This window comes from Orcinus orca, chromosome 3 (genome assembly GCF_937001465.1).
Source record: "Orcinus orca chromosome 3, mOrcOrc1.1, whole genome shotgun sequence".
NCBI lineage: Eukaryota > Metazoa > Chordata > Mammalia > Artiodactyla > Delphinidae > Orcinus > Orcinus orca.
The window spans coordinates 102,614,909-102,630,191 of record NC_064561.1 but is presented as its reverse complement, the minus strand read 5'-3'; the positions used below and the strand labels follow the sequence as shown (position 1 = coordinate 102,630,191).

The following is a 15,283-nucleotide window of genomic DNA, read 5'->3' as shown; positions in this document are numbered from 1 at the left end:
AAAAAAAAAAAAAAAAAAAAATGTTCTCTGATCACAATGGAATTAAATCAGAAATCAATAACAAAGATATCTGGAAATTTTCCAAATGTGTGAAAACCAAATAACACAGCTCAAATAACCCATAGGTCAAAAACAAAATCAAAAGGAAAATAAAGTATTTTGAACTGAATGAAAAACAAAACATCAGAATTTGTAGGATGCTACTAAAGCAGTGCTTATAACATGCCTGTATTAAAAAGAAGAAAGGTCTCGAATCAGTGACTTCAAGTTTTTTTATTTTTATATAAAAAAAACTTTATTTTTCAGTTTTTTTCTTTCTACCATAAGAAACTGAAAAATAAAGAACAAGTTAGCTCGCGGCGCTGGGAGATGGCAGAGTTGGACATTGGGCGGCACTGCCCGGTGGAACAGTGCCGGCAGCGAGATTTTCTTCCATTTGTATGTGATGGTTGTTCAGGAATATTTTGCCTTGAACACAGGAGCAGGGAGTCACATAGCTATCCTGAGGTTACTGTAATTGAGAGACTGAAGTCAGATACACATACATCTTACCCATGCTCATTCAAGGACTGTGCTGAAAGAGAGCTTGTGCCAGTTATGTGTCCTTATTGTGAGAAGAATTTTTGCCTGAGACATCGTCATCAGTCAGATCATAATGTGAAGAACTGGAAATCCCTAAGTCTCGTATGGCTGCCACTCAGAAACTTGTTAAAGACATTATTGATTCCAAGAGAGGAGAGACAGCAAGTAAACGACGGAAAGGTGCAAAAAATAGTGAAACAGCTGCAAAGTTAGCATTGATGAAATTAAAGATGCATGCTAATGGAGATAAATCATTGCCACAGACGGAAAGAATTTACTTTCAGGTTTTCTTACCTAAGGGGAGCAAAGAGAAGAGTAAGCCAATGTTCTTTCGCCAGCAGTGGAGCATTGGAAGGGTCATAGACTTTGCAGCTTCTTTAGCCAGTCTTAAAAATGACAATAACAAATTAACACCTAAGAAATTGAGATTATGTCATAGTACCTCAGGAGAAGCCTTACCCTTGGATCATATTTTGGAAACCTGGATTGCTAAGGAGGATTGTCCTTTATACAATGGTGGAAGTATTATCTTGGAATATCTGAATGATGAAGAACAGTTTTTAAACAATGTTGATTCTTACTTGGAATAGTCATTCAGGGAGTCAAGCTAGAAATCACGAGGAAAATTCATTGTTAATCAAATTCTTTTACTATAAATACTATGTATTTTTTATTTTTAAAACTTGCTTTTTATTTCATATTATGTCATAATTTACATTATCAGTCTTCTATTAAATTGGATTTGAATTTTTGTGTTTTCAGGTTTAACTATGAACTGACATTTAGCAAATTCTCTTATCTAATTAACTTTTATTAGGTTATGCTATAATAACAACAACAAAGATATATTTCTCATTTGGTTAATGTCGGCTTTGATTGGCTGTGACTCTGCTCCATGTTGTCTTTACTCCAGAATCTAATATGAAGGAATGACCCTTTTTGGGGACATTGCCATTCTTATGGCAGAAGAAAGAGATGGCTCTTAGAAGATAACATGTATCACTTTTGCTTTACGCAAGACACATGACCAAGCCTACCATCATGGAGCCTTAGTATCCACCTACATCATGATGTATAAATTGATGTGTATACATGAACCATAGAAACTTAGAGGTCATCTCACTCACTCTTCAAAGTTTGTGGATGAGGAGTCTCAGGCCTAGGAAGGGAAAATTATTTTCTTGTTGTCACCTAAGTGCTTTGGGGCATATCTCTGATTAAAAAACTCCCTCCAGTAGGATTCACCATTTTATCTGTATCATATAGTACAGATAAGAAGAAAGATGGGATAGCTAAACTACATTACAAGTCCTTTATATATATACCAAAGCAAAACACATGCCAAAAGTAACTACATTTTACCAACACATTAAAATTAATGCTCCTGACTGATGTATTCTATCTATACTCAGCAAAGTACTACTATAGAGAAGAAATAGAAGTTATTTCTGTTTGTTATTTGTCCCTTTCCTACTTTGCGATAGACAGGGATAGTGGCTTTAGGTTTAATTAAAGGAATAAACTCACAGTGTTTATTTCATCTCTAATTCTTTCTTCATATTATTTTCATGCAGTGAATGGAGATAACTTCTGACTTCTATCAGCTGCTTATACATTCATTTATTAACCTAGTATTCAAGTACCTACTAAATGTAAGGATTTGATTCTAACTGCCATGGTGGATACAATGAAGAGATGTATACGTACTTAAAACTATAATACAAAGCAGCGTGGCAAGTGCCAACGAATATATAGTAAGTATAGCTATGTTCTAATAGCTCTTTTATCAGAAACCATAAGACCAGAAGTAGAAATAATATTTAAATATATTCCCAGATACCAGAAAGTTTTAATACAAATACCTTAGCATCTGCATAATTACTTGCACAGGGTAGATGACCAACACATGTCTCATGAATTGAACTGAAGCTAAATATACCGGAAAAAATACCAATGTGGGTTGAAAAGAAGGGAAATAAGGCGAACAGAGATTGAGCTACACTTGAGACTAAAGAAGAGGTCCTGTCAATGATTAGAAAAGAGACAAAGCAGCATGGAGGGAAGGACTTATGTCATCTGGTCCCAGATAGTGGAGCAAACTAGTCTGTAAGAGACACAGGTGCTAGCATTCTTGGAGGCTCTATGGACGGGAGATCCAGGCTGAGAAGTCTCCTAAAGAGAACAAGATTGTGGGCACGAGAGGAAGTACCCCCAGTGTCTCGTTTCCAAATTACTCTGAAATCAGACATCTTTCTCAGGCTTTCTTTTAGGGCTTTCAGTTGAGTCCGCTTAATATAATTCTAGGGTTGGCTGTCCCCACCCCTCCTTAGAATCTTTCTACCTGCTCACAGGCGACTAGAATTACAAGCAGAAAACCCACAAGTAGAAAAATGTTTTAAATTCAGATAAATATCTAACTACAGTATGATACAAATGAGCTTAAGCTTCATATAATCAGCCAGTAAATACACATGAATAATAAATTACTAGATTTTTCCCAGATTTGTCAGATTTTATTCCAGGCAGTTTTCAGATAAGAAGCCTTGGAGAACCTGAAGAAGGGTAAAGGCTACAGATGGAAGGATCTGAGGAAAGTAAAATTTACATTCCTCACCTCTTTGACCTGGGCAACAAAAATTGTGAATTAAGATATTTGGTCACATAACTGTAAAGATAGCTTTGGTTTCATAAAGTTCTTGTCTTATGTTTATTTTTTGTCTTTTTAAACCAGGGAAGTTCTCTGGGAACTTAACTGAAATATCACAGAAGCATTAGTTCCAGTCCCTTTTTCAACATTAGTATAGTGTATTTTGTTTTTCTCAGTGTGGTACATGGAAATAAAATTGATGGATTATAAAGTCTATTGTATTTGAAAGATTAACCTACATAAGTCAAAATTTCAAAAACCTGTAAAAATATCCAATAAAAATTGCTTTGACAATTTTTGAGGAGCAAACATTTTATGATCTAAAATACTTAATGTGTAACTGTCATTGTTGCATCTGACACAGATTGTGTCATGATTACAGGAAGGATCTGCTGAAATGATTATATGATCAGAGACTACTAGATCTATAGGCTCAGTAGTAGATAACTGTAGTGGGGTTTCTTTGTTGTTCTTTTTTTTTTTTTTTTTTCTCTTTTTCTGCTTAGCATCAGAAGCCCCTCCTCTTGTTTGGGAAACAGAAAGCATTTGTGAATCTGTGGGTTGAAGTTCAAAAAGCCTGACTCTTTTCCTTATTCCTTCCTTATTCCAAGACAGGCATATGACCTAAGTTGGGTCAATTGAATATCCTTGCCATAGCTGTGAGTAAGGAGTCGTGTTACTAGGAAGGAATAAAAGATTAGAATTAGTCAGTGGGCTTCGATTGCCTCATTGTGTCAGGGTCCAAGTGTCCAGCAGCAGTGGTCCCTTAACCAGGCTGTACCTTTGGCCATGGATCTGGCTATGTGCTCTCCCTAGGTTGCCAAGCTATCTGGTAACCATCCAGGAATTTTTTTTCTACCTAAGGACACCACAAACCGTTTCAGTTTTTGCCTAACTGATACCATCACTGTTTAGAGTCATGGGAAAACCCTAACTAGCCTAAGGATGCTGCAAGGCCAATGTATGGGCTCTGCAGTTTCCTAAGTAATGATGAAGAGCCACCAAGGCTAAGCTCCAGGAGGGACGAGTCACCTAGCTTGATTACTGTGGTATACTCAGCTCCTAGCTCAGGGCCCTAGAACACATATTCAGTAAATTTTTACTTGATTCTGACCTGAATGAATAAAATAGTAACACCCACCTCTAGGCCTCCTCAACATCTATTTAAAATTTTTGGATCCTGTCTGCTTTTAGTGTAGATTTTCCTTAGGAAGGAACAGAACTCAAAAAAAGATGACACTAAGGTTTTAAAATCAAATAAGTAGGAGGCTGTTTTTCCAGTGGCAGAAATGAAGTCAGGAGTAAAGATTAGGTTTCTGCTGTGATAAACTGAACCTGTTAAATGCTATGACTTTGACATTTCGTAACTGTAGGTTAAACCGTTATGTCACTCATTAGATAGCTCTGTATTTGTTTGAAAAGTACAAGAGTCCCTCCTACTGGACTTTGATCTAGCAGAAACAACTGTTACCTAACAACCTCAGACCATCACTGGAACACCTGTATGAAGAACGTTCTTTAGTTTATTTAAATGGTTTTGCATATGTAATTTATTTAAGGCTTCAAAATGATTAGAAAACTTTTTATGGTCCTGCTTTTGTCGTCTGTGACTCTTGGGGAGGCAAGGAAATCGTTTCTCAGTTTTCTGAACATAGAAAAGACTGAAATACTATTTTTCACAAAGACTGAAGAAACTGTCGTTGTAAGGTCAAGTTACAGAGGTCAACAGCCAAACTCCAGCTACCTCTTTGTACAACTAGAAGATCCTAAAATGCTCCAAGTGGTGAATGTGACTAAGACTTTATCAGATGTTACCAACTTTACCATAAACCTGGTGACAGATGAAGACAGGGAGACAAATCTGACCATTCAATTGTGGGATTCTGAAGGTAGGCAAGAAAGACTCATTGAAGAAATAAAGAATGTCAAAGTCAGAGTGCTCAAACAAAGACAAGACAGTATTTTCCAGACATCAAACCTTATTGATAGAAATATCCTTATGCTTTTTCCGCCAATGATACTGTTAAATAAATGTGCATTTGGTTGTAAAAAAAAAAAAAAAAAAAGAACAAGTTAAATGCAAAGTCAATACAGGAACTAATAAAGACCAGAAAGGAAATCAATGAAATAGATAACAGGAAAACAATAGAGAAATTAATAAGACCAAAACTTATTTTTTTTAGAAGATAAAGAAAATTGATAAATCTCTAGCCAAACTGACCAGAAGGTACAAAGCACCAATATCTGGAACAAGAGAGGTGATATTACAGATTCTACAGATATTAAAAGGATACAGTTATAAAAAACCTTACGCCTAAAACTTTGACATTTGGATGAAATGAACAAAATACCTATAAGACAAATTACAAAAGAACTCTTAAGAGGTAATAAATAGATACTCTAAACAAGCCTAGGTCTATTAAAGAAATTGAATTTGTAGTTAAAAATCTTCCCACAAAGCAAACCTCAGGCCCATTGACTTCCATAGTGAATTCTCCTGAGCATTTAAGGGAGAACTAATACCAATTCTACATAAACCCTTTCAGAAAATCAAAGATAAGGGAATACATCCCAACTTATTCTATGATGTCAGCATCACTCATCATTTATCTAAATTTCACCATACCATCTACCAAAAATTATCTTATATTCATGTGGATATGATAAATATGGGGTAAATGACAGTACAGTTAGTACTCTTAGTATTGTTGACGTAGTACAGTCCTTTTTTTTTTTTTTTTTTTTTTTTGTGGTACACGGGCCTCTCACTGCTGTGGCCTCTTCCGTTAAGGAGCACAGGCTCCGGACGCTCAGGCCCAGCGGGCATGGCTCACGGGCCCAGCTGCTCCGCGGCACGTGGGATCTTCCTGGTCCAGGGCATGAACCCGTGCCCCCTGCATCGGCAGGTGGATTCTCAACCACTGCGCCACCAGGGAAGCCCTTAGTACAGTCCTTTTTGATTGACTGACTATGGCAAAACAGTGATTGAATAACAGACTAATGTCAACCATAGAGAATTTTAATAGAAGCTGAGAACATGTAGGCTATCAAACAATTCAATGAGCGTAGAGCAATAAATAACAGTTTCTTTCTGGCTCATGGAAGGTTCAGTGTGAATTTTCCTCTTCAGAAGGCTCTCCTGGAATGTCTCCTTCAAATGATGGACTCAGGGATCCACTTTTTGTTCTCTCTGAGGTCTTTTTTTGCAACAAGTCAATTGGAGAGAGAGTACACCTTTGCACTGCATGTTTCTAGCCAGCACTGAAACAGATCATAGGGCACTTCTGCCTATATCCCACTGATCAAAACTCAGTCCTATGCCTAGATGCAACAGGAGCTCAGTATGTAGTTGTGCTGTATGCCCAGGAGGAAAATAAAGCAATTTGGTGCATGTTGCATTATATCTGCCATAAATATTATGAATACTTTGTATAACAGCATCAGGATCCACAAACTAAAACCATGATCCATATCTAACAAGATGACATAGGTTTAAAAAATTCTATAAATCCACTTAAATCAAAATTGCAAAATAGGGCTTCCCTGGTGGCGCAGTGGTTGAGAGTCCGCCTGCCGATACGGGGGACGCGGGTTCGTGCCCCGGTCCGGGAGGATCCCGCATGCCGCGGAGCGGCTGGGCCCGTGAGCCACGGCCGCTGAGCCTGCAGGTCCGGAGCCTGTGCTCCGCAACGGGAGGGGCCACAGCAGTGAGAGGCCCTCATACAGCAAAAAAAAAAATTGCAAAATAAAGATTTGACTAAACATCAGCTAGTTAAAATATGGATCAAATATGTATTAATTTGAGACATTAATTGAAGTATGAAATCCAGGTTAAGATTTTCTCTCTGCACCATTCAGACTATCCTGAAATATTGTATTCAACCCTAATTGATGCACGAAGAGAACAACTGACTAATGGGAGTAGGCCCAAGGATAATATTGGGTTGGCCAAAAAGTTCATTTGGGGTTTTCCGGAAGATGTTTCAGAAAACCTAAATGAACTTTTTGGCCAACCCAATATAACTAAGGTGGAAAATTGAAAATTTTCACATGATAATTAGTTGAAAGAACTATGAAAGTTTATCCTGAAGGAAAGATACAGGGATAACAAATAGCTGTCATAAAATATTTGAGTGAGGGGATCATTTGAAACAGAGATCACACTTATTCTTTATGGTTCTTGAGATTAGTACAAGGACCTTTCAAGTAGAAGGATAATATGAACTCAAAATAAAGAAAATCCAGTGTAAATAATTGGAGCAATGGTTCTCAAAATGTGATCCGGAGTCCCAGCACAATCTGAGACCTTTTCAGAGGGTCTGCTAGTTCACAACTATATTTAAATAATACTAGGATGTTATTTGCCGTTTAGATCCCCATTTTCATGCAAGTGAACACTGAAGTTTTCCAGAGGCTACTTGACGTGTCATATCACAAAAAAGAAGACATAAGAACCCCTTATTAAGCTAGACATTAAAGAGATTAAACCATTTCATTCTTCTCACTATAATTTTTTTTAATATAATTATTTTTTTCAATTTTATTGAGGTATGATTGACAAATAAAAATGGTATAGGGGCTTCCCTGGTGGCACAGTGGTTGAGAGTCCGCCTGCCGATGCAGGGGACACGGGTTCGTGCCCCGGTCCGGGAAGATCCCACATGCCGCAGAGCGGCTGGGCCCATGAGCCATGGCCACTGAGCCTGCGCGTCCGGAGCCTGTGCTCTGCAACGGGAGAGGCCACAACAGTGAGAGGCCCGTGTACCGCAAAAAAAAAAAGTATATATTTAAGGTGTACAACATACTTTATATATATATATATATATATATGCATTGTGAAATGATTACCACAATCAAGCTAACAAACCCATCATCTTATACAGTTAGTGTGTGTGTGTGTGTGTGTGTGTGTGTGTTGTGAGAACACTGTAGATCTATTCTCTTAGCAAATTTCAAGTATACAATGCATTATTATTAGCTGTAGTCACTATGGCTGTACATTAGGTCTCCAGAATTTATTCATCTTATAACTGAAAGTTTGTACTCTTTGGCCAGCATCTCCTCTTTTCCCCCACCTCTTCCAGTCCCTGGTCCCATACTACTCTCGGTCTCCATGAATTAAACTTTTTAAAAAATTCCAGGGGTTTCCCTGGTGACACAGTGGTTGGGAGTCCGCCTGCCGATGCAGGGGACACGGGTTTGTGCCCCGGTCTGGGAAGGTCCCACATGCTGCGGAGCGGCTGGGCCCGTGAGCCATGGCCGCTGAGCCTGCGCGTGCTCCGTAACAGGAGAGGCCACAACAGTGAGAGGCCCACGTACCGCAAAAAAAAAAAAAAAATTCCACATATAAGTGAGATCATGTAGTAGAAGTTTTTCTGTGCCTAGCTCAAAATTATTAAAATTTTAAAACATTTATGCTAATATCTAATGGGCTTATTGTTGCTATTTTAAATGAACTAATTATTTAAATGCCTCATTTTAATTCCTAATATCACTATCAATAGATATACCCCATATAAACAAAAAGCTCTTTGTGATGTTTAGTTAGTTCTAACAGTATAAATGGGTCCTGAGACAAAAAAGTTTAAGACCCATTGAATTAGAGCTATATAAAATGGGATAGATTGCCTCAGTAGGTACTGAATTCTCTTTCACTGAAGGAGCCAGCTGGTCAGTTATTAGGGGTATTGTGGGAGGCATTTATACTACAGATTTGGATTAGCCAACCACTGAACCCCTTTCCAAATCTGAAATTGAATGATGCTAAAACTCAGTAATCCAGTAATTTCATGAAATACTGATCAGAATATAAACTTAAGTAAAATTTGTTTCATCTAACATCTATTTAGTGTCAGAGCCATACTTAGAATTCTGTCGTCTTTCTACTAAACCACTTTTATTTCTTCCCCTTATCCTGTTCCCATACGTAGCAACCTTATGTTTACTTCCAGGCCTTGGCCAGGCAAATAAATGGACTGTGTTCTATTCTAACTAGAACCATTCATGAGCTCACCAGATAAGATGTTTGTTGGTTGTGACCACCTTCCTTTCTTAGCACTCCTTGACTGAATAGACAATAGATTTCTTGGACTTCTGGTGTGCTGTTTACCATGACTCTTGTTTTCTATTTGTGTCAAAGGCATTCAAAGTACATGTTAGCAAAGAAAGAAAGATTCAGTTGTGAGATGTGGGTGGGAAGAAAACAAGAAAGAAGCCAGATGAAATACTACATAGTTTTGAGGTCATCCATGGAGTGGGATGAGTCATAAAACAGTAAAGCACATATAATTGTACACCAACAAATACTTTACCAAATAATGAACCTGAATAGAAAAGGTATATTGAATGAATGCCATGCAACACTTTCTAAAGCAAGTGTAAAAAATCAGTAAGAATGGCATGCTATGAGCATGGAGACACTGTAGGCACAAGTGTTAATTAGGTACTACCATGTATGTGCCATAATATTCAAGCATCGTTGTTGGTGTCAAAGTTTTGGATCAGTTACACATTCCTTTAAAATGTCCATGGTTCAGAAACTTGTACCTATATTTCCTTGCCAAAACAAAACAAAAAAAATGTCAAGAGTAAAGGCAAAAATCCTAAGGTGAAATTCAAACAGTAAAATAAAATTGCCCACAGGATACTTGCAATAACACCAGACTGATCTGAAAAATAGTTTCCTACCAGTCAGTAGATGCCATTTTATGACTGTCCCAAACTTAAACACTAGAGATAATTTCAATAGTCTCCAAACATTTTGTACTTATTATCTGAATATTTAAAGAGAAAATAACCTAATTATAATGATTCCTTGTCCTTATATAGTAGGTACAGAAATGTTGTCTTCTTTGAATACTAGAAAAGTAAAGGCCAGTATACCATTTTAGATGTTTTGAAGACAATAGATTCAATCAGAGAGAGCTGGCATTGTTATAATTTTCACCACACATATACAGAACTTCCTTACACTATTCTTGCAAGTTTTCTATAATTTGTAGAAATATAAATTTAGAATAAATTTAGAATAAAAGCTTAAAAATAAGATTTTATCATTACCTTTCATAAAACACTACAATCCTTTCCATCATACTTAGAATAAAATAACATCCTTCCCACAGCCTACAAGGTCCTATATAATTTAGCCCCTGTTTACCTCACCGACATTATAACACTTTACCCCTTGCTCAGTATACTTTAGTCATAAGGTTCTCCTATTTCCTTCACATGACAAACTCTTCTCTGCCTCACTGTCCTTGAACTTGCTAATCTCTCTGCCTACAATATTACTTTTCAGGATCTTGTAAAGCTGATATTTTCTGAACATTCAATCTCAGCATAAGTATCATATCAAGTAGGCTTTCTCTGTCTTGATTGAAACAATCATCACACACACACACACACACACACACAATCACCTTGTCCTGATAGCTTTCCTTATATCATTCATCAAAATTCACAAGTATTGGGCTTCCCTGGTGGCGCAGTGGTTAAGAATCTGCCTGCCAATGCAGGGGACACAGGGTTGAGCCCTGGTCCGGGAAGATCCCACATGCCGTGGAGCAACTAAGCCCGTGCTCCACAAGTACTGAGGCTGCGCTGTAGAGACTGCAAGCCACAACTACTGAGCCCTCGTGCCACAACTACTGAAGCCTGTGTGCCTAGAGCCCGTGCTCCGCATCAAGAGAAGCCACCGCAATGAGAAGCCTGCGCACCGCAATGAAGAGTAGCCCCCGCTCGCAGCACGCGTGCAGAAAGCCTGCATGCAGCAACAAAGACCCAACTCAGCCATAAATAAATAAATAAATAAATTTATTTATTTTTCAAAAATTCACAAATATTTTCTTTACCTGTTTATTATTATTTCTCCCCTAAACCAAATAGTTTTGTATTTCCATTTCTAACATTATAAGCATTCAATAAACATTTGTCAAATGAATCAATTTGAAAGAGAGCCACAAAATAATTATCATAATTATCATTATGATAGCTACCATTTATACAGTAACATGCTAAGTCCTTTATGTGCATTATTGTATCCTTACCTTACCTACTATATCCTTACCTTACTTACAACTGTATCCTTACCTTTTTTATTATTATTACTTTTTTAAAGTTTTATTTTATATTGGAGTATACTTGATAAACAATGATGTGTTAGTTACAGGTATACAGCAAAGTGATTCAGTTATACCCCTACAAGTATACATTCTTTTTCAAATTCTTTTCCCATTTAAGTTATTACAGAATATTGAGCCAAGTTCCTTGTGCTATACAGTAGGTCCTTGTTGGTTATCTATTTTGAATATAGTAGTGTGTACTTGTCAATTCCAAACTTCCAATTTATCCCTCCCCTCCCCATGCCCTTTCCCCCTGGTAACCATAAGTTTGTTCTTTAAGTCTGTGAGTGTTTCTGTTTTGTAAATAAGTTCATTTGTATCATTTTTTTTTAGATTTCACATATAAGCAATATCATATATTTGTCTTTCTCTGTCTGATTTACTTCACTTAATATGATAATCTCCAGGTCCATCCATGTTGCTGCAAATGGCATTATTTCATTCTTAATGGCTGAGTAATATTCCATTGTGTATATATATACACCACATCTTCTTTATACATTCATCTGTTGATGGACATTTACTTACCTTACCTTTCATAGTATGATGAGCAACTTCTGAAATGACTCCCAACGAACTTTGCCTCCTGATACTTATTCCATTATATCATCTCCTTCCTTGTGTGTACTGGCTGGACTTAGCGACTTGTCTCTAACAAATAGAATATGTCAAAAGTGGTGGTGGTTCCAGATTGATAAAAAAAAAATAGTAACTTCATTGAAGTGAAGCCTGATGCATACAACCTTGACCAATTTATCAAAGTTAATAACACTGCCAATATATACTGACATCATGTACCCATGATATGATACAATGGAAAGGGAAAATCACTTTTGTGTTATCCTTCTAATAATGTAAAACCTCAACAAAATCATGAGAAAATACCAACAAATCCAAATTGAGGGGCAGTCCTACAAAATAACAAAATAATTAGAAGTTCTTTCAAAAAAATGTCAAGATCATGAAACACAAGGAAATACTGAGGAATGATTACAGATCAAAGAGACTAAGGAGACATGACAACCCTGAATAGGATCCTGAGTGGAAAAATTGTTGAAATCTGAATAAAGTTGTAGATTAGGTTTTTTTTTTTTTAAGTGATGAGCTGTCAATTCCGAGACTACGCTATAGACCACTGCAACTTCCATCTGGCTTGCACTTACTCTTGGGCTCTTCCTGCTTGCGGCTCTGATGAAGTGAGTTTCATGATATGAGCCACATGGAGAGGCCCACATGCCAAAAAACTTCTGTTCAAAAAGCTGGTGGAGTCACTGAGGCCCTTGGTCCAACATACCTTGAGAAGCTGAATCCTACCAACAACAGTATGATTATCATATGACTGAACTTGGAAGAAGGTTCTTCTCTATGTAAGACTTGAGATGACTGCAGCCACAGCTGACACATTGACCCAGCCCTGTGAAACCCTGAGCCACAGATCCCAGGTGAACTGCCCCCAGATTCCTGACCCACAGAAACTGGATGATAAATGTTTTAAGCCATTAAATTTTAGATTAACTTATTACACAGTAATAGATAACTAAAACCCATGGTTCTATACAATTATTATTCCTGTTTTTGCAAAAAGAAAAGTTGCTTAAAGAAGTTAGGTAACGCCCAAATTTACACAATTAAGCGACAAAACTGGAATTCAAACCCTGCTCTATCAGAGACGAAGACTATGATCTTAATCACTACATTATAATGTGCTCACAAGGTCCCTTACAGTAGCAGTTATATTTCTGTTAATGAAATTGGTCCAAAACAAAATAAAGTTTTAAAAATCATCTGAGCCTATTGCCAAATAAATTTAAGAAAAAAATAGGCTTTAACATCTAACAACGTCAAAGTAAAACAATGAGTTTTTGAGAGTGATTACTCACCATAATACAAATGGATAATATTAAGTAATCCGGGGCTTCCCTGGTGGCACAGTGGTTGAGAGTCCGCCTGCCGATGCAGGGGACACGGGTTCGTGCCCCGGTCCGGGAGGATCCCACATGCCGCAGAGCGGCTGGGTCCGTGGGCCACGGCCGCTGAGTCTGCGTCGTCCGGAGCTTGTGCTCCGCAATGGGAGAGGCCACAACGGTGAGAGGCCTGCGTAGTGCAAAAAAAAAAAAAAAAAAAATTAAGTAATCCCATTTAATTAGTGAATTCTCACAGCTACTTGGAGGTACTTTTGGCAATTAACATTTAGTGAGCCCAGCAATGATAGACAAAATCAGACATTCTGTAAGATTCTGCAGTGAGTTTGAGGGATTTCAGGGCTGAACAAGGGAAAAGATATGACCATGAAGTGGCTGTTGTACATATGAGCATTATTTCAGCAACACTTTGACAGGTTTGCATGTGGGGGAAGTCCCTCATGGCATGATAGTATTTGGAGCCTAAAGCACTATCTAGAAGGGGATGGAGGGACAAGTGAACTCCCAGGGGAGAGGGGGCTTACATGTTTAGGGGATGTCATTCAGGAGACCAGTAGGGAATCTGGTTCAGAGAGTTCCAAAGGGCAGCAGCAGCTCTGCTTTTGTAGCTATAGGGTTTATTTTATCCATGGCCAGCAGATGTTGGGCATAGCTTCACAAGATACACAAAGCAATCAGACTCAAAATGACTAAATTCTGTTTATTTGGGCTATGTTGAAAACAAAGTGTAAAAATTTTACTTTGACACCAGTGACCTTTTGAGCTAACAGGACACAGTCTGCTGTGACGAAATAAACAGCCTAGGGGACATCTTTGGTTCATTTATAAAACAGATTTACACTAAAGTTCTTCTGTAATTAACTAGGTCAAATAGGAACAACTTGCCTTTAAAAATCTCTCAGCTAAAGTAAAACCATAACTTTTAGTTCTCAGGTAACTCTGCACTGCCACAGAAGTATTATTCAGGCGTATGAGAGGCTCAAAATTCTTTGAGAAAAATCCTGGCTCCTCTCCAGGCATTACTGTAGACTCTTGTCCCAGGCACCTCCATGAGGAGGTGGGATTACGGATTACCTCTGAGCAAAAATAAAACAACTTCTTTAATTTGTATAACTGCATCTTATTCTGCTATTGACCATAATCCGTAAGGAATATATGACTCTTTTCAATAAGGTACACAGTCTTCATTCCAGTCACTGGCCAGAGAGCACAACTTAGAATTGGAAATCTTGTGTGCTAAAAGTATAGATGAGATGTTACAGTCTAAGGGCAATGTTAGCCATGAAGTCTTCTAAATTCTGCAAGTTCTGTCTTTAAGACAGAACTCTAGAAATTAGAGAAACTTAGTTCCTGACAGAAATATTTTTACTAAGTTATATTTAGTATCTGTATTTTTTTTTTAGGATAAACCATGTCAAACAGCAGTAACAAATTACCATTCCAACTGTGGTGGCTTAAAGTAATAAAAAAAAATTTATTTCTAGCTCCACTACATGTTCAAAGAGGATTTGAGAGTGTTTCCTGCGCTTTACATAGGCTTTCAGGGGCCCAGCTTCACTGAGGAGGTGCCATCTTGTAGTTGTACCATCTAAACCATATGGACATGGCAGTAGAAAAGAATCTGATCTGAAAGTGACCCATTTCACTTCTGCTTACATTTCACTGGCCAGAACAACTAACATCTAACTTTAAGGGGACTGGAAAATGTAAGTGAGGGTAGGGAATAGAATATTTGATGAATATTATCTCTGTGACAGTATCATTCCTATACATTTGTGAGGACAAGTATGATAGATACACTTGTTTGCTATAGGTGTTTTAACAAATTACCACAAACTAGTGACTTAAAACAATGAAAATGTATTACCTTAGTCTTTGAAGGTCAGAAATCCACATGGGTCTCACTGGACTACAATCAAAGTGCTGGCATTCCTTGGCTCATGGTCCCCTTCCTTCTTCTATCTTCGAAGCAAGAAATGGACAGTTGTATTTTTCTCACATCACACCATTCT

The 15,283-nt window shown here is 37.7% G+C and overlaps 1 protein-coding gene across 1 annotated transcript; it reads left to right on the top strand.

Moving 5' to 3' along the window:
- Nucleotides 1-358: 358 nt before the first annotated feature.
- Nucleotides 359-3,525, top strand: LOC101276629 (AN1-type zinc finger protein 1-like). Its single transcript, XM_049707374.1, is given in 2 exon segments — nt 359-652; nt 655-3,525. Coding segments are annotated over 2 exon segments (801 nt in total). The 5' UTR covers nt 359-369; the 3' UTR covers nt 1,173-3,525.
- Nucleotides 3,526-15,283: the final 11,758 nt, after the last annotated feature.